At 46.8% G+C, this 21,336-nt stretch overlaps 1 protein-coding gene across 2 annotated transcripts in view; it reads right to left on the bottom strand.

Moving 5' to 3' along the window:
* Positions 1–21,336, bottom strand: part of NOTUM (notum, palmitoleoyl-protein carboxylesterase) — a 179,306-nt gene that overhangs the window by 97,524 nt on the left and 60,446 nt on the right. For both annotated transcript variants that reach the window (XM_069655311.1, XM_069655310.1), the window contains exons 2-3: positions 16,055–16,435; positions 13,066–13,118 (exon numbers count right to left, since the gene is read on the bottom strand). In XM_069655311.1, the coding sequence (XP_069511412.1) occupies positions 13,066–13,118; positions 16,055–16,383 (382 nt within the window). In that variant the 5' untranslated portion in view covers positions 16,384–16,435. The remainder of the gene's footprint in view (positions 1–13,065; positions 13,119–16,054; positions 16,436–21,336) is intronic.

A 21,336-nucleotide genomic window follows, 5' to 3' on the forward strand; every position in this document is an offset into this window, starting at 1 on the left:
AGTGGGCACCTTTGCCTCTACATTTCTTCTCCCCCACCTATTCCTGCTGTTGACTCCCACTCTGACAGCCCTTTCCAACCTACACCTTTTGATCTCTAACACTCTGGATATCCTTGCCCCTGTCATGAGGATCTGCCTGAAGCCTGCTATCAAGTGCAACTCTTGGTACAACTTCGATCTGGACGCGCTGAAACACAAGTGCAGAGTAGCTGAACGAAAGTGGGGGGCATTGGGCAAGACAAACTGGTCTGCCGCCAGCTCTCCCTCGGTCCTCTTTCTCCTTGACCTTTCCTCTGCATTTGACATAGTCAACCAGGCCATCCTGATTAATCGTCTCTACGAGACCCTGGGCATCACAGATCAGGTCCTGGAGTGGCTGACCTCCTTCCTCTCGGACCGACCCTCCCAGGTTCAGTTGGGGTCCTTTCTCTCCACCGCCGCTCTTTCCACATGTGGTGTTCCTCAGGGCTATATCCTCTCATTGTGGCTCTTCAATGTCTATCTGGCCCCTTTGACCCTACTGATCTCTACCTTTTCCTCTAACTTTGTGTTATGCAGATGACACGCAGCTATCTTTCAGGCTACCCTCTGCCTCCTCATCATGCTCTTCCCCGACTGTCTATCCACTATTCAGGCATGGTGCACCACTAACAATCTCTGCGTTAATGCCAGCAAGACTGAGATCCTGCTCATTAGGACCCCCGCACCTGCTTTTCCTCCCTCACTCTGGCCGCCCTCCTTGGGCCCTCTCCCCTCACCCTCTTGTGAGGCAAAAAACCTTGGGATCGTCTTCAACTCCACTCTCACCTTCTCTCCCCACATCACAGACCTTGCCAAGAAGGACCATTTCTAGCTGCACGTCTTCAGAGTTATTCACCCTTTTCTCACCTTTGCCCAGAAGCTCACTGTCTCCAGAGTGCTGGTTCTGTCTAGGCTGAACTACTGCAACAGCTCCTTTCTCAATCCATCTATCCTCTTCAACTCATCCAGAACAGGACTGCGAGACATATCCTTGGCCTCAAGCCCAGAGCCTGCATCTCTCCAGCACGGCAATCCCTCCACTGGCTACCTGCAGCTGCAAGATTCAAGACCCTCTGCATTCTGGGGCCGTGGCCCTCACCATCTTGAACTATCTCTTCCTAAATACCTTCCTTCTAGCGCCCTCCACTCATCTACCACCAATTCTCAGAGTCAGTCGTTTCTCCAAGCATAGAATGGGGGGGGTAGGTCTCTCCTTTGCAGGTGCCTTCCTCTGGAATGGCCTCCCTGCCGCTCTCTGCCTTGAGCCGGATCTAAGTTCCAGAAGCTCCTCAAGACCTTTCCTTACTGCTCTTCTTTCTTGCTTCCTTTACCCTGCTAACCTACCCTAGCTCCTGATCATTCTGTCGACTGGCTGCTTGGCGTCCTCAGAGTCTTACAGGGTACCAGCTCCCTCCTCCCAACCTGGCCCCATGCACTTGCCACCTATCCCCACCTTGCACTGCTGCCTGGCTTCCTTGCACTACCGGGCTGGGTTCCTCCCTGTAGCCCCAGCCTTCCTTGCACTTACCTCAGAGCCCCGCTGCTCTGGCTGAACTTCCCCTGTACCCTCTCCCCTGCACTTCTTGTTGCGTACTTGTACCGTCTAAATAACACTACATCTAGTAAGATAGTTTGTCTTGTCTTCCCCTTGTTCCTACTCCCTTGCCTGGTTGCACTTTGAAAGACTTATGTATAGGTGCATAATAAATAACAAATCAGAGCTCTCAGGTTTTTATCATTTTGCTAATTAATGCCAGCCTGCCCTCCCTTAAACCATAGTCCATACTATGCCGCCTTTTGCGGATAAAGGGATTCACTGCCCTATACTAGGGATTTGGCAAATTAGGATCTCACTATCCCATCAAGAAATAGATGTCACCCCCACACATCTGTTCGTTGGGAAATGGCTAGCAATCCCAAGCTACAGGCCAACATATTTCTTGTTCCTGGAAGTCTTTGTCTCCTTCCCAAATGTATATACCATACCATAGTTGGTTCTGAGGCAAGCGGACTCCTTTTCACCTTAACCTTCCAGAAGGCTTTGCGTCGGAACATATGCAGTTTTGAAATGATGCACCTTTACTAATTGGGACTCTAAAATGTAATTGTCGCCTTTGGAGGCGCAAGAGGAGGGGGCTGGTCTAAACAACCATGAGTATCATTGGGCGTTCCACCACAAGGTGCTTCAAGGACCATCAGAAGCAAATCTGCCAGAGACAGGGTCTCTGCCAGATTTCAGAAGCGCCCATTCCAGTGCGTTGCGGCTTGACACGTTCGTTTGTAGCTGATTTCAGTGCATGGGTAGATTCCCTGGATACTAGGGTCCCTCTGGTACACACCTTAAAATCTGATATTTCTTATCAAACGTACCCAAGTCAAGCTAAGGTTGATCAGCTCTGCCAAACAACTCCAGTCGAATCTGCTGATTTTGAAATGTTTACGGAACTCAAGGATATTGGGATAAAGCAGGTAGACCAATTGAGGTCTATTACCAGGACTTCAGCAGATTTCGACCATGATGGGGTTCCATTTACTGGAAAGAACGCTAATCTAGGGTTGAGTCTGAGTTTACATAGGTTTCTCCACCTTCAAAGGACATTTGGTTAAGGAAATCACATATGCCAACGATTGATGATCCAACTCTGAGAAGGTTCATTTTGCACTCACAGAATATTATATATACCAACGTCAAGAAGTCCAAGGAGGCAGAAGCAAAGGAATACCTTAAAATAAAGTCCTGTCCTGGCTACCTCAAAGAGTAGGCCAAAGCTGCATGAGAACTCAGGGCCTAAAAGTCCTTCGTAGGCTGCATATTAATAACTGGTGCTGCTTGGACAATACTGAGTGGATTGTTATTGGGTGCGGCCAAACTAACCTACCATTGTTTTTGAGCAAATACAAAAATGTGAGTACTATGTCATCTCCTACTAAACTAAGTTATTATGAACTGATTACTAGCATCCTCTAAGAATGCAGCTACGAATCTCAAATTCTACATTTTTTATTTCGATTGTGTATATGTATGATTTTTACGATATTGGTCTCACTATACCTAGCTTATGTGTGATGATTTTTATGTACGCGTGTCTTTTCCCAGCACTATTATGCCTACGGGCCTCGTCTATGTGCTATATAAATTAAATAAACCAAAGCTAAGTTATTGCAGTCTTCCAAAATGGGTCAGTAGGAACATTTTACATACAACGAAAAACACTCCCGTTGCCAACTTTCCAATAAGCAAGGAGCTCCTAGGAACTCAGTCGGAGCACATCCAGCAGTTTGTGTCTAGCCATGGATCTGCCTCGTCTCAATTCCCCTGCAAGATAGCGTATCCTACTTGGGAGGTTCCTTGGGAGCCCAGGCCTCTCATGAAAAGCACCGGGAAACCCTACCCGCTCACTGGGAGTGCTGGTCTCAATTTTGCTTTACATGCCTGCTGTAAGGTAGTGTATGCCCTATGCCCAGATTAGCCATACTCGGAAGAGGAAGCACTTCAAAAAGGACAGTGCGTGGGCAAACCCTAGGCAATTCTAGAGAAGAGCTCCCTCTCCTGTACTGCCTTCACCTAGAGTTTGCCCTTTGCCTGGAGCTGCAGAATATCTCCTTGTGAAGTGGAGCTTGAAACATAACATTTGTGGCCTTTAAAGAAAGCCCTGCACCAACATTTTACCGTCGGAATGCTAACTTGGACGGGGGATTGGTTTCCAAAGAAATCTTCAGAGCAGTCATTGGCAAATTAAAATTTCACTGTTATAAAAGCTGGCTTGTCGTAAGATTCACCTTGTCTCCCAGCCGACGTAAACTCTGTTCTCTGTCATTTTATTTTATTTTTACAGTTCTAGGAATTTAGTATTATGAAATTTGTATATACTGAAATATCTATTCATTTTTATTGCATTATTTGTCCATCAATTATGTTGCATTTTGTAAAGCAACCGGAGGGGGTGTCTGTACTCCTGCTCTCTATATGGCAGAGGAGAGGCACAGAGGATCCCAGCCATGATTCTCTATAGGGTAGCTATGGTCGAGCAATCAAGGCCTACCTTCTCAGGAGGTGATGCAGGCTGGTTCTTAAGTACAGTGTAGTCCCAAAGCACCCACAAAGGAACGGCCACACACTCTATTAGTTAAAATAGTCTTTATATAATTAAGGTTCAGGGTTATATAAATAATCACGATAATACACTTTGTGCTCCGACAATTCTGAAATGGTAAATATATACAGTTCTAGGTGGTACCACTATTAGTCTGATTTCATTAAAATGCATCAACTGTACTCAGTTAAAATAGCATACCAATCAACACAGTAAAGCGATATCAATCATAGATTTAGGAGGAAGATAAGTTGGTTAGACAATTGGCAGACTACTGGCCCCGTTATCTAGACACAGTTCCTTGTGAGGATCCCCCCCCCCCCACCTGGGCAACCTGTAAATGAAGATGCACTACAAGGGAATCGACAGGCCCTTCTTGAGTGCACTCCCTTTCAGGCAGGAGCCATGGGTCGTCGAACTTCCGAGATGAAGAAAAGGTGTACATTGCCGTTGAGGCAGCAGCTTCGGTCCTAGCAGTGACGAGTGACCGAAAACGTCCTGCAACAGGGGAGGCATGCGGTGCACCTCAACAACGATGGTTCATTGCTGCAAAGAGTTAGTGAAGAACTTTGGCCCAGCATGGGTGTCGTGGTCTGACGTCGGCGAACGGGACGTGACCGTGGCTGGCTTCAGTAGCTTTGTCGGCATCTGAGGTCTTCAGGTGGCGGGAAACCCACCAGCGGATTCTCCTCAGTCGTCGGCGGCCTCCACTTTCTCCGGCAGGACGAAAGCGGTTCACGGTGATAAACAAGGGAGTCCTTGGATCAAATGTTCTTAGGCAAACGGGAGCACGGCGGCTCCGGTTGGCGACAGTGGGCGGCTGCGCGGTGCTTCTCTTTGTTCTCCTCGGCGGTCCCCTTTTCCGGTCGGCAGCCTTTCGTAGGTCTGTCTACCAGGGAGCTTTGGCAAAGATCGGCTGGTGCATGATGGTCCCTCATAACTCGGGAAGAGGTCTCCTTACCAGGTCCTCTCTTGGATCAGTTCTTGACGGCACAGCAGCTTTTAGATTACATGGAAGGGACCAGCAGTTCACCTTCTTCCGGCTCGGCTTCGAAAGTAAGCACCAAGTATCAAGTATCAACTTCCGCCAATCAGGCACACTGTACATTCAGGCCATTCTTCTCCATCCAGACACTCATAACACAGAATGTGGATTCTGACAAGTACTCTGCAATTCAACACTACACACTGCATTTATACCAGTTTCGGGCAGGGCCGTCTCAGTCATTGTATCAAACACCAGATATTAGACACCCATAACACAGAATGCGTATTCGTCACACATTCCATTCACCCAGGTCTCACCCCAAGGGTGTACCCACAACATACAGCCAGGGGGAAGGGACAGAGTCGAGGCTTCCCGGGACTTCGGGAAAAATAAGGTAACAGGCGATAGAAAGCAAGAGGCCACGGAGGCCATCTTGTCTCCATCAGGAATCCACTGATTCCAATGACAGGGCCTGGGTATCCCAAAATGGAGGACGCTCAAGGCACCTGTCAATTCAGCACAGAGCTGCCACCAGCCCATACACTGCTCTGTGGGTCACACACAGGTGCCCAAAAACAAAGTAGGAGTACAGGGTTGTACTCCCACCCATGGGTGCCATAAGGGTATGCCAAGGGTCTGAGCACCAAACCAAATACAGGAAGAGCCGCAACGTCAGGAGTCCCACATGAATTCCTGCACGGAAAACAAGTCAGAACATACATAAGGCAAAAAAGGACAAGGATTCAGAGGCCCTGCCCCTCTGATGCGTTCCCAGCATCACACTTTTCTTGTGTTTTGTCCTATGCAGCGCTCCACTGCCTTCCAGTCAGGGACACTTTAAAAAGGTTTGAAATTATTTTTTTAATCATTCGCGCCTACGGTAGTCATTTCTTTTGCAATTACATATTTTCATATTAGCAGACTCAGGACATTTGGAGAGCAAGAAAAACAAGACAGCGCTTTTAAAGAATTACCTTTCCCATCCACTTCAAAGAAACTGAGCATTTGTACCAACTTAACGAGGGGCAAAATTCAAAAATAGATTAGCTCAAATCACTGATTGAGCTAATCTAAGATGATAAAGATGGGATAAGATCAGCTTGCCCTCGGTGTGGGGCACAGGACAAACCAGCGAATACATGGCCCACGACAAAGGGCAGAGCATCATTAAGAGGGAGCACCATCCGGAATACCTCCAAGCGGTTTGCCAATTTAGGGAATGCCTCCTGGGTGCAGCTGGGTGGCCCCATTTGCATTTACCCTTGTTTTCATCATTTATGGAATAACTTCTGAGGTGGCCTTATGCTCGAGAAAAAAAGTAAGTATTTTAATGGAGGCTTCTTAATTAGGTTCATTCAGGAGACCAGAAATAATGTCCTCAACAGACAGGAATATTATACACCTTTCAAATGAAACCGAAAAGTGTTGGTATTTCGATCTGTGCAAAATGCTTGGCAACAGTGTCAGCTGAGGAGTAAGGGAAGGGGTGTACTTTGTGGTGGAAATAATTGCTACATTGGTCTGAATATATTGCCTGAACTAGGACAAAATGATATTCTTGGAAGGGGTAAGACGAATTTGGGGACTGTTCCACAAAGTGAAGATCCCATTAAGAGAGATGCTGATGTGGTAGGGCATGCTCAATCTGAATCCGACTCCATTACTCCATCTTCTTTTCACTCTTCATTTGACACTACTCTTTTCCTTGCTAAGGGGTCCTATTATTATAATCTCGTTAACTCCTATTCTACTCACCCCCATCGCCTTCCCCAAACCTTTCTTCTGGTCTTACTCTGACTTTGTCCCTTTCAGCCAATGACTCTGCTTCTTACTTCTCTTCCAGGGTCGCTCTTCTGCACTATGCTATTACATCAACTTCCAATTCTGCTTTTTTCAAGTCTCCTCTTATTACCCCCAGCGTTCTTCCTCGTTTTCAATCTGGTTTTGGCTCTCATCATTCCACAGAGACTACCTTGCTCTCCATCTGTTATTCACTTCTTTCTGCACAGTATGCAAAAAACAATCCTCCCTTCTGGTTTCTTCTTAATTTGTCACCCGCTTCGGACACTGTCAACCATTCCCTTCTTCCGTTGAATATGTTGTGCCCGTCTTATACCAGTTTAAGTCCCAGTTGTCCAATTGTAACTATGGTGTATTCTGGGCAGGCAAACCCTCCTCTACGTTTCCAATTCATCACGGCATCCCACAAGGTTCGGCCCTGGGTTCTCTTCTTTTCTCCATTTATACTTGCCCTCTCGCCTCTATAATCTCATCCTTTGGTCTGTCTCACCACTTCTATGCTGATGACACTTAGCTTTTTCTTCCCTTATCTGCCTTCGCCTCCTCCATTCACGCCGCTCTGAAAGGCTAGGAGGCATGAAATCAATCTTGGATGGCCAGCCACTACCTTTTTCTTAACTCTTCTAAGACGGATGCTCTTTCCTTTCCTGCCTCCATCATTGCTCCTCCCTAGCGTGCTGCTTCGGTTTCTTTTCTTCCTTCCACCCTTCCTGTTCCTTTAACAGCTCGCAATCTCAGCATGCAGTTGGATTCTTCCCCTTCTTTTACTCTGCACATTTATACTTTTTCTCATTCCTGTAAGGCTCATCTCTTTAACATTTGCAAAGCACTGCTTTTTCTTACATTTCATGCTTTCAAACTGCTAAACTCCTCCCTTATCGTCTCTCGACTTTATTGTTCATGCCTCCGCTTTGGGCTTCCTGAATCTTAGCTTGGTACCTTCTAATATATATGTATAACTCATATATCCATCTCTTGTGCTCTTTTGCCCTAAATGACTGCCTCTCCTATGCTCTCATCTCTTCACTGGCTGTCCTTTCATTCACATTTGAATTTTTACTTTCTCTGCCTGGTCTTCAAATTTCTTCAGAATATTGCCCCTCCTATCCCTCTTCCTTAGTATCATTTTATTCTCCCTCTCGTTGTTTACGTTCCCTGTCTCAATTACTTCTTTGTGTTCCCCGCCCACCTTTTGCTCAGAACCCGCCATCGTTCTTTTTCACTCTTTTCTCCTCTACATTGAAACACGCTCCCTCTATCACTTCGCTCCATTTCCTCTTACCTTACCCCTTTTCTGTTCTGGCCTTAAAGACCAATTACTTTCTCTCGAATACTGGATTTGTCATTAGCCAGTGATTTGCACAGCTGTTGTATTTGTGTACAGCGCTTTATAAATAAAATACATGCAAAGCCTTACTGGGTGGGGATAGGAGGAGCGATTACACGGAGATGCAGAAGAGCTAGGCTGTTCCATTTTTCCTGTTTTCAAAGAGGAGAGCTAGTCGATGCATAGTTTGATACAAGCACAGAAACTAGGAGGTTTTTATTTCGTTTTCAGAGGCACACAAATCCTATACCCTTATTTGTTTAGTAGTACTGTCGCGTGAAATTGTTAACTATAGCCTAGAGTTCAAAAACAATATGGCGTGTCAGAACTTTGTTTGGATAACAGTATTATTTTGAAGGATACTGTTTGAATAGAGGAAAAAGCCAAGGACACATGGAATTCGGTTATAGAAAGAGCATGATCAAAATACATTCCTTTCAATATGGAATAGCTTTGAGGACACTGGGGGTGAGTAGGTGGCTAATGGATGTTGAGGCACACAGAAAGGGGCTTCAAGCTTTGGTGGAGAAAAAGCTCAAGTGGGAAAATAAGAGCCTTGGCAATGATTTAGGACCAGGACTACGAGATGTTGCAGGGATAAGAAATAGTTTATGGCAGATCAAATGGAGAGGGCTACAAAGTAATCTAGGGAAACCTTCAGTACCGATAGTACTAAAAGGCAGTAGGGAGTAGGGACACTGTGAGGAACTCTACCATCTGCACGGTGGGTGTGCGCTCACCTGGAATTTGTGTGAAATTTGTAAATAAAACTGAATGATGGTAGATCAAACTCTGGAAAATGTGTGGGCCTAATTCACACACATTTTCCTATGCTCGCCGCATGACATACACCAGTGTAATCTGGATGGACACAGTTTAAAGGCACAGTCTTTAACCCCCCCCCCACCCCCACAGTCATATTTAGTTGGGATAGGACAAGAGGAGTATGTATCTCCAGAAGAGGGCGGAAGGACCAAACCTTTCCCCTTTGAGTGTACTTCAAACAGGCCCACATGGTACCTGGCTGCAGAGGTTAACAAAGGAGAAAGGAAAGCCCATTCATAAAGGTGCGAGTATGTGGTTTGCAGAAGCCAGAATGTCTGGTCTTGCCGCAACTTCAAGGAAGACCTGCCACTTTAATCAAGAACCACAGAGAGCTCAATTAACCAGAGATACCCTTTGATCCACAACAGACAGGAATATGTGTAGGATTTAGTATTACATGTTTTCACCCCTTTTCCTTTTCTGTTGCAAGGCACTCTGGTTATGACCTCATGCATACAGGAGATTGTTGGTGGGGACACATGATTGGTTCATTAAGGTAGCGTTAGACTGCACCAATCCCTTTGGTCCATTTGGCTTTAAAAGGGGTCTGAGCCCCTCTTTTTAAAGATCATCTGAAGATTTAGCAAGAAGACCTCATCATTGGACCCTGGCTGAAGGTACAGTCTGCCTTACATCTTCCACCAGTGAGGGAAGGCCAGGATTTCCAAAAAGGGAAGCAAGATCCCTTCCCTAAACATCTCCCAGGAAACAGAGGATCCAGAACTCAGTCGGACCTCCAGCAGCTCCAGAACCGTTACCCAGCCAGCACACAGCGTGCCCTACAAGGCTCTGCAGCAAGCTTCCTAAGTGGGAAGTGCCACAAGGTCCCTTAACCCGAAACAAAGGACAAGGCAACTGACTGCTGCACACTCCTCAGCTTTAGGCCGTTTGGCTTAAAGGATGACACGAGCCCAGTGAAGAAGCTAGAAGTGCACCAACTAGTGTCTACCGATGTCCACCTTAAAGGACATTTTCGAGCCAGTCGGGTACCTCGAGCTGCAGCTGACTGCAAAGCTGACCGTAGTTGCACCACAGTCGCTTAAAGACTTCCGAGACATCTCGACTAGTGCTTCAGAACCGCCGACCAGCACTGAGACAGATTCCTGACCCAGAGCAACCATGTAGGCCAGCCTGCAGCTGTCCATCCAGTTTCACTAGCCAAACCGTTTGCCTCCCGATAGCCACGGCCATCTCCCATCTTGAACTCTGTCACAGAAGCTGCAAAGTGCCCTGAAACCAACTCAGCCACCAAGAGTGCCTATAGCACAAGGTACATGTTGGTTCTATCCCCCTGGTCTTTCTCCGAAGGCCCCCCAGAGATATTTTAAGACCCATTGCTCCCTTTGTGCTGAAGCCATGTATACTGGAACTGTTGCGATTATTTACCATACTGACTACCCTCCTGACAGTATACAGAGGGCATCCCTTTTCCTTCTATGAAACGGTCTGTCTTCTGCATTCCTTTACAGGGTGGGTTGTATTCCGTAGCGCTGCTAGAACTGTCTGTTGTGAAATAATAAAGTAGATATTTTTATGCAACCTTGACTGCACAGTCCCTTTTATCATTGGGTAATAATTGTATTTTCGCGGTGTTGCAACTAACAATCCACAACCTTTTGGAGATAAGCCTGCCGTTCTGTCCACGTTACCAAAATTGGACAAGGAGGTTTATAATTTTCATCTGTTTCCAATCTGTTAGGATCCCTTCTGGTGTACTAAAGGTATGGGGCTGATTGATGGTTTAGAAACCGATATTCATCCCTGGAACACTGGTGACCTGGAAGTTGATTTGTCACACATACAGACTGCAGAAGCATACAAGGGAAAGACCATTGGGAAAGGGCTTTAAAAGGGCACTTTGAATAAAAGGGAACTGTGAGCTACTATAGAACGCAGAACGGCAGACATGTGGGAGGAGGAGGAGGAGGAAAAGATGGGTTAGCTGAAGGGACGAAGATTCCCATGTTGAATGGAGATTAAAGAGGCTCACATGTGAAACTCAATCCAACTGAGTGAAATAATAAAAGCTATAAAAGAAATTTGGCATGACATAGAATACCTTAGATTAAGGAGCTACACAGTCTTATTGTAGAGTTTGTTTAGAAATAGGTTTTCCTACAATATCAAATGTGAATAGCGATGTTCTGAAGGAGTCATCCTTGACTTCCAACATGCTGAAGATGATTATCCCTAAAATGGGGTACGGGGGAGCAGAACTTGGTTCTCCCTTATACAGCGTTTGTCTGGTTCAAACAATTTCTATCTGACCCCCATGAATTGTCTTTTAGGAAAACGTACCCAACGATTTTTAGTGAAACCTTGGGTCTCTGAGGAACAAACTCTGCCCCTAGGAAAAACTCACAGTACATCGCAAGGTAAGCCATAAATATTTGCCAAAAGTTTGATAACCCCTCTATTTAGAGTGAGCGAGGCACAAAGCACTGTTCAATTGAATGGTGGCCACTCAAGAGGGTCTACAATTATACAATAGCTCTGTACCACAGCAAAGGAGAAATATCTGTTTGCATCAGTCTGGCCCAGCCCACAAGCCATAGAACAAATGCAGATTAGGAGGTAATTAGTTACCTCCCTAGATGCTGAAAGTCATTTCAAGATGTCTCCAAAAACAAATTCACGCAGAAAGGCTCAAAAATGTGGGTTGAGTGTATGTCAGTGGAGGGGGGCAATCTATAAAGAGTCTGGGGTTAGGATAACAGTAAATGGGGTGCAGTTGTAATCATTTGTGTTCACTGAGTTCAGGGTGGTGCTGTACTTTCTCCCCTCTTTACAATGGTGATGGAGCACTGATCTTGTGAGAAACACTATGGTAAAGTGAGCTAAGTGCCAGCAGGCAACCTTTAAACTGGAACGTTTTCAAGAGGACGCCCCTTATTTATCAGAACCATATAGTTCCCTTTGGGAGATTTCAAAGGATTGAGACTTGAAACCCCCCCAATGGAACTACATGGGTCGTATCTAGCTTTAGAATTTCCCCAACTAAAGTGCAACACAGGTTGCACTTAGGTAGATTGTAAACTTATATAATTCAAAGACCTGAGAAATTCAAATAATCCTCCTCCCTTGGAGGCCCTCAAAGAAGATCATAAAAAGAGTGTCCGTATGGCAGTGGCACAGTTGAAATGGGACTTCCCATTAAAAGAGCATACTTCTATGACACCTTTATTTACTGGGTTGGTGGTAGAAGTCTTTCTAGAGGTGAGTTAAGGACATTCAAAAAGGTTTGTCTCGGAAAACAAACACCCATGGGCTGCATTTAGGATACATGGGTTTATATAAAAGTTTTGTGACAGACTGATTACTAACCAAGGAGAAGAGGGGGGAGTGTTGTGGACATTTTGATAATAGGGCCTTTAAAGGCACATCTGGTTACAAATATAAGTCGAAAATACTAATTTCCAATCATCAAACTGGTCTATTTTGGCCCAAAAACTGGCCATATTGTTCAAAAAACGAGCCCTCTAGCGTTGGGTCGGCCCTTTGGGCATAGCTACATAAACCCGTCTGGGATTGGAGTTCCTGGTAAATGGGCTTTCATTTGTATGTATAGTGCCTAGTTTATGGATGAGGGAGGGTTTCATGGGGTACCTTCATTGACTTTTTAAATTTTAGAAGGTTGGTGGCGAGGTCATACAGAAACGTAGGTTTGTGAGCTTGGGGAACAGTGGGGAAACTAGTGATGGGGTTTGTTTCAACCACTAAAGAATGTTGCTCAGGGATTTTGTCAAGTTGTGTTTTAGAGTGGTTTAATCAGGAAGTCGAGAGTATTGGGCCAAATTACCTAGGTTTGGCTTAATATCTGAAGGCAGTAGGTCCACTGCTCTATGTTTTGTCAAACTAACAAGAAAGGAGCCATGCATACTTTTGGAATCATACGTACTTTCATTTTCCAAGTATATGCTATTTGCTTTCTAATTTTCACAGACAGGGGGGGGGTGAAGGTCATGCAAGAGCGGCGGCAGGGCTTAAATCCTGAATTAAGAGGCACTCACCTTCCAGGAAGACCAGCCAGCGCCTGCTGCCCTTGGACTCTTTGAGGTAGAAGCTGCAGGGGAGAAAAAAAACAGAAAGCAGTGAATGGGGTGATTGAGTCCACTGCAGGGCGTGGGGGATGGGCAGAGGGATGGCTTGTGGGGGGGTGCAGGTCGCCGATAGCCGCAGCCTGCAATGCCCCCTCATTAGAATATCAAGAGAAGCGAAGGACAAGGAGTAAAAGTGCTCAGCTGTCAGCATGGCTGAGCGCGGCCGGGGATGAAAGGCAGCCTGGCGCGGGCTCCGGCGGCCCGCCACTGCGGCCTTTCATCCGCCGCCAGCCGCGCGCCACCAGGCTTTCATCCGCTGCCAAGAGCAACCCCGCTCCCGGGGCGCAGCCATTCCAGGCGTGTTTGGGAATGAGCGGTGGGGGCCACCCACCCCGGGCAGCGGAGCAACCCGGAGCGCGACAACACGACGAGCGGCTCTACTAAGCGCGCGCCAGCACTAGGCCTCCGAGGACTCGCGTTCGAAAACGAATGCGTCACGGGTTATTGATGCAAGAACCGCCAACGACCATCAGCCTGCGACACATTCTGAACGCGCCACCACTGTCCCAGATGATCAACCACTGAGCATTATGGCGCCAATTATTTAATGTATCATTTGATATTAATCTATGACAAAGTAAAACACGATGTTTATATACAACTAAAGATTATCATGTGAGAGCACGTGAGGTATACGATACCTGGACGGTTTTTTTCTTAAATGTACGACTACTTTAAAGTATCAATTGAAAATGAAATCTACAACTCAAAACACGAACCAACATGCATGTTTCTTTGCCCATCCCCTGCGTCCAAAGCTGAAACGTAACAACATGTGTAATCACGTGGCACCGTCAGCGCCATCGACGAACTCAGACGGGTAACTCATTCTAGACAATAATGCAGAATCACCAGTCGAATCCACCTCTTCGTGGGGATTGTGTGAAGGACAGTGTGTGGGGAAAGCGGGATAGGAAGACTAAGGGATGGGGAGACGTCGGGGTGCAGTGCCTGTACCCACAGTGGAGCATGTGCGGGAATCACTGCAGAGCTCACACCTTATTCTATTCTCGGTCGATGGCACTACCTGGCAGTCAACCTCCATCCGCTCAATGGAAAACTTCATCTGCTGCTCCTGACACAACAAAATGGCTCCAGTAAACCGCCACATGGGCATCTCTAAACAGCATAGACGGCGACCTCGATGACAAAACGTTGGCAAAGTTGCAACTATTTTCTAACTACATCACTCACCTCTCGTCCTGTGCCAGGAGCTTATGGACCACCTAGCACAAGTTCTGAAAGCTCTAGCCTGACTCCCGATTAATCAAATGCTCAAATCCAAAGCCACTAGATCATCCAGAGGACCCTCTACTGCCACATGCAAGATACTGCTCGCAGCAAGCAAAATCGTACATTCACTGCTGCTCCCCTACCAAGCCCAGATACTGGGCGGGCCATTGCTGCTGCTCGCCTACCAACACCAAGACTTAACTGCTGCTTATCTACCAATGCCTAATATTGATACAGACCATCACTGCTCCTCACATACAAACAATAGCAAAGGACCAACACTATTTCTCACCTAAGAAAACAAACCACACATAGCCTCGCACAACAGCTTACACCCCCACCCCCTTATCCTCTTGCCTTACAGATCTGCCAGAGTGCAAAGGGACCACGCAGGTGGTGACAGTGCGCGGTATAAGAACCTATAACATAACATCAATTCCATCAACGGACCCTCACTGCTGCTCACCCATCAACACTAGTGAATAAATACCACTGCTTCAAACATACCCACCAACCAGAGCAGAGGCCCAACAACATACTCCGCAAAAAGACTGTCCAGTGGGAGAAAAGAGCTTTGGCAGGGCTATAGTAAATACCAAAAGCACACCCAGCAGCAGTACAATGCTTGCCTCCTGTACACAACAAATACAGCACATGTCAACGTTCCCCATAACACCTACAGGGCAATTTAAATCACTCACATTTCTTGCAGTGGCGAGTGTGGAAGAGGGAGTGCAGTGCGGAGATCCGGAGCTAATCCACTGCACAGGTGCTGGGCGTGGGCCTCAGCCTCCTACAAAGCTAAGGATTGTAGAATCCTTTGAAGTCATGGATTACAGGATCCATGTGGCATTGTTCCCTGAGCAGGCAATGAGATCATGGCAGAGCCTGGCTGAGGTCTGCTTTGATTTCAGTCACAGCCTTCCATATTTTCACACAGAGAACAGACTCCTCCGGAAACGGCAGAGGGCGGAACATCGGAGATGGGTAAGACACTCACGTCTGCTTGGCGCACTTGGTTCAGTGCTGTGGAGGCCTCGCTTGGTGCACTGGGTTACAGAGTGCAAACGGTGAACTTGTTCAGCTTTACACGGAATGTGCGACACATTCTTTACAGTACAGAAATGCAAGTGTTCCACAGTATGAAGAGTGCATGCTCCACAGTACGAGGAATGTACAATGTGCACATGTTTCGCAGTACAAGGGATCAAGGAAAGGCACATACTTTTAAGTACAAGGAAATGTCTCTTGATCGGATGACTCATGACTATCAGCATTGGGTCAGTCGATCCAGCAAAGGTGACGATAAAAGACCGGACAACATAGTTCTGCAAATAAGTCGCAAACAAGTTAACTTAAATGAGGTTGTGTGACTATCAACTTTCAGTCAGCAGATTTGGCACAGGAGAGGGTAAAGGTCATATGCAATTAACTTTTAAGCCACCGATTTGGATTGGCAAGTGACCTATCCAATGCAAACAGTCCGATACACATATACCAAACATTCCCCAGCTGCAGATCCCGCAGCCTCACTGCACTTCTATTAACTATCCACAATTCCCCCACTGCTTGGGCTTGGGACTCCTTACCCCTGCCAAGTCCATAGCTAACTCCGCTCTATTGACAATACCCTCCTTCAAGCACCCCACATTTCCCACGGTCTTACCCAGCTGGACTGCCGTCGTTACAGGTGACGGAGGTATTGTGCAGAAGGTGGAGCTTCATGTCATGCTCCAGTTTCTGTGCAGAGCAGGGGTATAGGGACTGTGCCAGACTCTTGATCTGGGCCATGAAACTGTCCATGTTTCCTTCCACAGCGGTAAAGTCCAGCGGGAAGCTCTCCACAGGCTGTGCTGCTGCATCACTCCGGTGGGTGGCCACAGGTAATGGTGTCTGCTGCCCTCGTCTTCTCCAGGTCTTCCGGCTCTCAGTGGAACATGGCCCCCCCAGAAGGAGTCCCAGGAGCAGCAGCACCCGCATCACCCCACTGTCCATCACTCAAATTGGCCAATGACCTGGGGATGAGCCAAGCTGCAGGTACGGCAACCTACAACAAAAAGAGAAGAGTATTAGCCATGCCATCACATCGGATCTTTTGGGATTAGTCCCCTAGTCCATGGGTCTGACAAATGGATTAGAGTTACCACCATGTTGGAGATGGACAAGGAGAGAAGGGTGCAAGTACACTGTATCGTTAGGCGGTGCAGCACCCCGCCCGATCATTGGATTAGAGATACCACGATGGTTGAGAGAGACCAGTCTGATAGTGCAGACGAGGCCTGGATAACAAGTCACGATTAATACCATGGGGGACAGAGAAAGAATATTGTCAGATGATGCAGAAACCAAGCCAGGGGAATGCTGGACATCATCCCATGGACAAGAGACGAGCCCTGACCATTTATTGGAGTCTATTAATTTGCAATGCTGCACAAACACACGTACATCGGGTGTAAACTAGGTCTGGAAAAAGAGTGCTTGATTAGAGCATGGTTCACAAAAAGATAGTGTGTATCCTGGGATGGTCCAGAAACCAAGCAGATCCAAAAGATGAGGGGCACAACCACGGGAGAGAAAACACAACATTATAAGATGATGAGACCTGGCCCGACCAGGGGGTGCCAACGTGAACAGAACAGTGGGCATCTTCAGGATCTCTATGACCAAGTAGTGGTCCTTTGGTGGTAAGCACAGTAAGGGTGGGCTTGGGTGTTGCAGGAAGCCTTATGGAAAAAAAATAGATATTTAGGGGTTTCAACAAAAAAAAATATAAAATGGGGACCAATAAATAGGTTCTCTTTCTCCCAATGCCCTTCCCATGGCCCCACCAGATACTGAAGCTTTCTGTGACACTCCCAAATCCCAACCCGTAGAAATTCAGCCGCGCCTTCAGGCACCCCAACCACACCAAATGGAAAGAATACGGCAGTCAGAACTTCCAGGTGGGAAATTGGCATTTTGAAGAGTCTGGTGGGAGGGTCAACGAGGGGAGGAGGAGTAGCGAGCGGTTTTCCTCTAGAGGACCGGGTGTCCTGGAAATTGCCAATGTCATGGACAACAAGTTAAGTATTTTTCTCTAGGTGACTACTCATTATCGCTGCCACATTTGAATCCATTATAGTACAGTTTACTGCAGTAACGAGATGGTACGGACAAGAGGACCTACGCTTGTGGCATCTCTTATCTGACAACTGTTGATGTAATTTGCATGTTGGCTTCATGTTAGACATTTATACATGTGTTCTGCATGTAAAGTATAGCAGAGCCCTCAACTGTAGACAGTTGTACTTGGGATTTACAGACTATTTAAAATACCCTTGCCCCCTCTTGCACTGCAACCTATAGAATACAGTGAAACATCTGGTCCAGTTAATTTCCTTATGGCATTACATATGCACTGCATGATTTAATCTGGTCATGGAATGTCAATTACTGATCACTCACATTGTATTCACATGTTTGCGCAGACTATGGTCTTCCGAAGGGCGTTCATCCACTGCAATGCTACAAAGCCATACTAATGGCAGTAGGCGCTATACAAACATCAAATAACACAGCATAGTTACCAAAATGCTTGTGCTCCAGATCTGCCCTTGTCACACCATGAGGGAATCATGAAAGTATTTGGAGTCTGAAAATATCAAGTTGTGAGTAAGATGTAAGAGTTTAAAAAAGGAAGCCGCATAGATGGCACCTATGCTTTAAGAACCGAGGGATGGATCTAAACGGCTCTTTTCTCTCATGTGCATACCAATAAATACACATGGACAGGCTCCCAATCCGTTTGTGGCAGAGTGGCGAACCACACTCCAGTCTCAACGTATTAATGTTAAAGGATATTTGTACCGCGCACCATCACCACCGGAGTGGTCCCCTGGCAACTCTGAAAAAAAGGGAGGGGTTGGGGAGGGTGAGTTACTGGGATGAGCTGGAGAAGTGCAAGAGAGCAGTGATGTGCTGTTGGCAGCCTCAGCCCGGAGTTCTTTTGGCTGGGCTCGGGGTGTTATACTGTCAGAAGACGTTGTGTGCTGTTGTGTGGGTCCATCTGTGCTTTGGTTTGTTGTTGCAGTGTAGTGAAGTTTGTGCAGATTGTTGTGTTGTAGGTTTGTGGTTGTGTTTGGTTAGAATTTCAGAGGTGTATGCAGAGGGTGAAGATGTTTGTGGGTTGGTTAATTGGCATTGTTGTCTTGAAGTGAGGTGCTACATTTCCCTATTTCTAATTAGGTGGGGTGTGTGGGCATCTCCGTGTCTGCGTCCAGATCAGGGCTGCACGATACTCACGGTCCCTTTCCCATATGGCATAATGACCCAGGTATTGTCAACACATAGGCTGTGAATAATTCTTAGGAAAGCAACAAGGATATTCAAGTGGAAGACATGAATGCTGAGCACAATTTCTGAGTGTAAGCAACCAGGCATGATATAAGGGCACTGAAGCAGACAAACAATTGTAATAAAAGTAACAGTTTTAATTCTTATGGAAAGGGAATAACCCTGGAGAATACGTTTCTCGTATTCTCGATTGCTGACTGCTTAGGGTAGCGTGTTAATCAATTAATAAAGATCTTATTTTGGAAATGTACAATTTCCATCAAAGTTAAAAACAGTTGTCATACTGCACGATATGATATGGCATTTGTAACGCGCCTATACACAAGTGTTTCAAGGTGCAACAAGGCAAGAAGTGGGCAGTGCTGTACATGGGATCAACACAATTACAAGAAGTGCGGCCAGCAGGTGGCAGGTGCAAGGGCAAGTGCAGAAAGCAGGTGTCCAAAAGTTCAGGTAGGGGGACTGTAGGGTTACAGCGCAAGGGGTGCCTGGAGGCAGTGCAGGTGTGCAACTGGACAGGCAGGGACCTGGGCCCCGAAATCAGAGGGTAGCCAGGTGACCAGTGCAGTATCAGACAGGAAATCAGCAGGGGAGAGGGAGAGGAAGAGAGAAGGCAGAAGCAAAGAGGAAGGTCTTGAGGTGCTTCTGGACTAGATTTGGTTCTCCTCAAGTTTCAGAGAGGCAGGGAGGCTATTCCAGAGGAAGGCCCCAGCTGAGGAAAGAGATCTACCACCAACTCGTTGCTTGGAAAAAGCGACTGACCCTGAGGGAGTTGGAGGTGGAGGAGTGAAGAGCTTAAGTAGGAAGGTATTCACGAAGAGAGATTTGGAGGTATTAAGGAACCAGGCCCCAGAAGGCCTTTTGGACAATGCAGAGAGTTTTGAACTTAATCCTTGCAGCCACTAGGAGACAATGCAGAGATTTCAGTGCTGGAGAGATACGATCCCTGGGCTTGAGGCCAAGGACAAGTCTTGGATTCTGTTCTGGATGAGTTGCAGAGGACGGAGAGTAGAAGCAGGCAATTTTAGAAAGAGGTTGTTGCAGTAGTCCAGCCTAGAGAGTACCAGAGCTCTAGAGAAAGTGAGCTTCTGGGGGGGGAAGGAGAGGAAAGGAAGAATACCTCTGAGGAGGTGGTTATGTGACCGGAAGCTGAGCGGAGTGGCGTTCCTGGAGGAACCGATTAATCAGTACGATGTGTGTCCCTGGGCGGTGGCCAGCCTTCAGGTTATCAACCACAAACATTGCGAAAGCCAATATTCCAAAAGGTACCGTGTGACGGTCTCCCTTCCCACCAGGAGCAGGGTGTCTCGTTTCTTTTTTGCAACAGTGCTGACCAATGGCAGACGAATAAAGCCCCAGCGGTCAACACAAATATTACATTGCTAATTACAAATTGTTCCGGGGAGGGGTGAGAATCGGTGTGGCGCCACACAGGAGTGATGTTTTGGGAGACCGTTGATCTAATTTCTCCAATCACATTTTGACAATATACGCACACAGCACAAACGATATGACACAACACAGCCAATGCCTGTCCTGGGAAAGCCAGAAAATATGTACATTCTGACCGTAATAGTTTCAAATGCTTGGACTATTGTACTCAACCTATAAATATATATTGTCAGCTCTCATCATTCAATGCCTGTCCACTGTCCTGCTTAATTTGTGCTTACCCAGCTGTAATAAACACTTGCTTATTGCTCAGTAGGTGCTCCTTTTTGACTACGATTTTTATATGGTGTGATCAGAGGACCAATTTGTACTTTTTTTGAAGACCCCAGTGAGATCCTCAGTCCTACTGAGGGCAACCAAGCCACCCTCCCTAAGGGGCATGTGTCCGGCAACCCCAGAACTGATTAATGTGCATCAACGAGGAGGCCCTGCAGATGCAGAGTTCACAAAGGTATGCCAGGTCTCGAGCACCGCTTGCACTCAGCGGGAGCTCGTACTGGAGGTTCTGTGCCAGTGGGGGCTCGGCCACCGCAGGGGAGGGATTTCTTTTACGGGGACCCATCCTCAAGGAGGTAGGACAATCAGCCGACGTAAAAAATAGTACGTACCAGCCAACAGGGGCTGGGTGCAGGTGTGGGCACATCTGCAATAGGCAGAAGCGTTGCATAATGTGTAGCGAACCCTGTTAGACGGGAGTTGCGCATAGAACCAGCGATTGTATAGTTGCATCATTGGGGTGAGAATTGGGTTGTTGACTTTGTTGCATTTTGGGGAAATGTAGCGAGGGACACGAGTGTGGTAGATAGTGTTGTTTCTACGATAAAGTCTCATAGTGGCAGAGTCAGTATCAGAATGTACCTCATTGTAAAATAGTGCGCTTGGCCTTGTAGCAGCAGTTGTGTATGTGTGCGGCGAAGGCACACCGCCTATTTGTTCTAATATAAAACAAGGTGAGCCCGTGGAGAGGGCTGTCAGATAAGAACAATGAATGAGTGTTTTGGCCTGTGGAGAAGGCCAAAGAGTGAGTTTTAAAGTGGGAGTGAGTGCGAGTGTTTAAAAAGTGAAGTGGGGACACATGAGGAAGGGGAAAAGCAGGATAATGTCCTATTTAGATAGCCCCCTGGACCATGTGTGTCGAAAAAATTGCCCCAATAGTACAAGAAA

The sequence above is a fragment of the Ambystoma mexicanum genome, chromosome 3q (assembly GCF_040938575.1).
Source record: "Ambystoma mexicanum isolate Mex_15411 chromosome 3q, UKY_AmexF1_1, whole genome shotgun sequence".
Lineage (NCBI taxonomy): Eukaryota > Metazoa > Chordata > Amphibia > Caudata > Ambystomatidae > Ambystoma > Ambystoma mexicanum.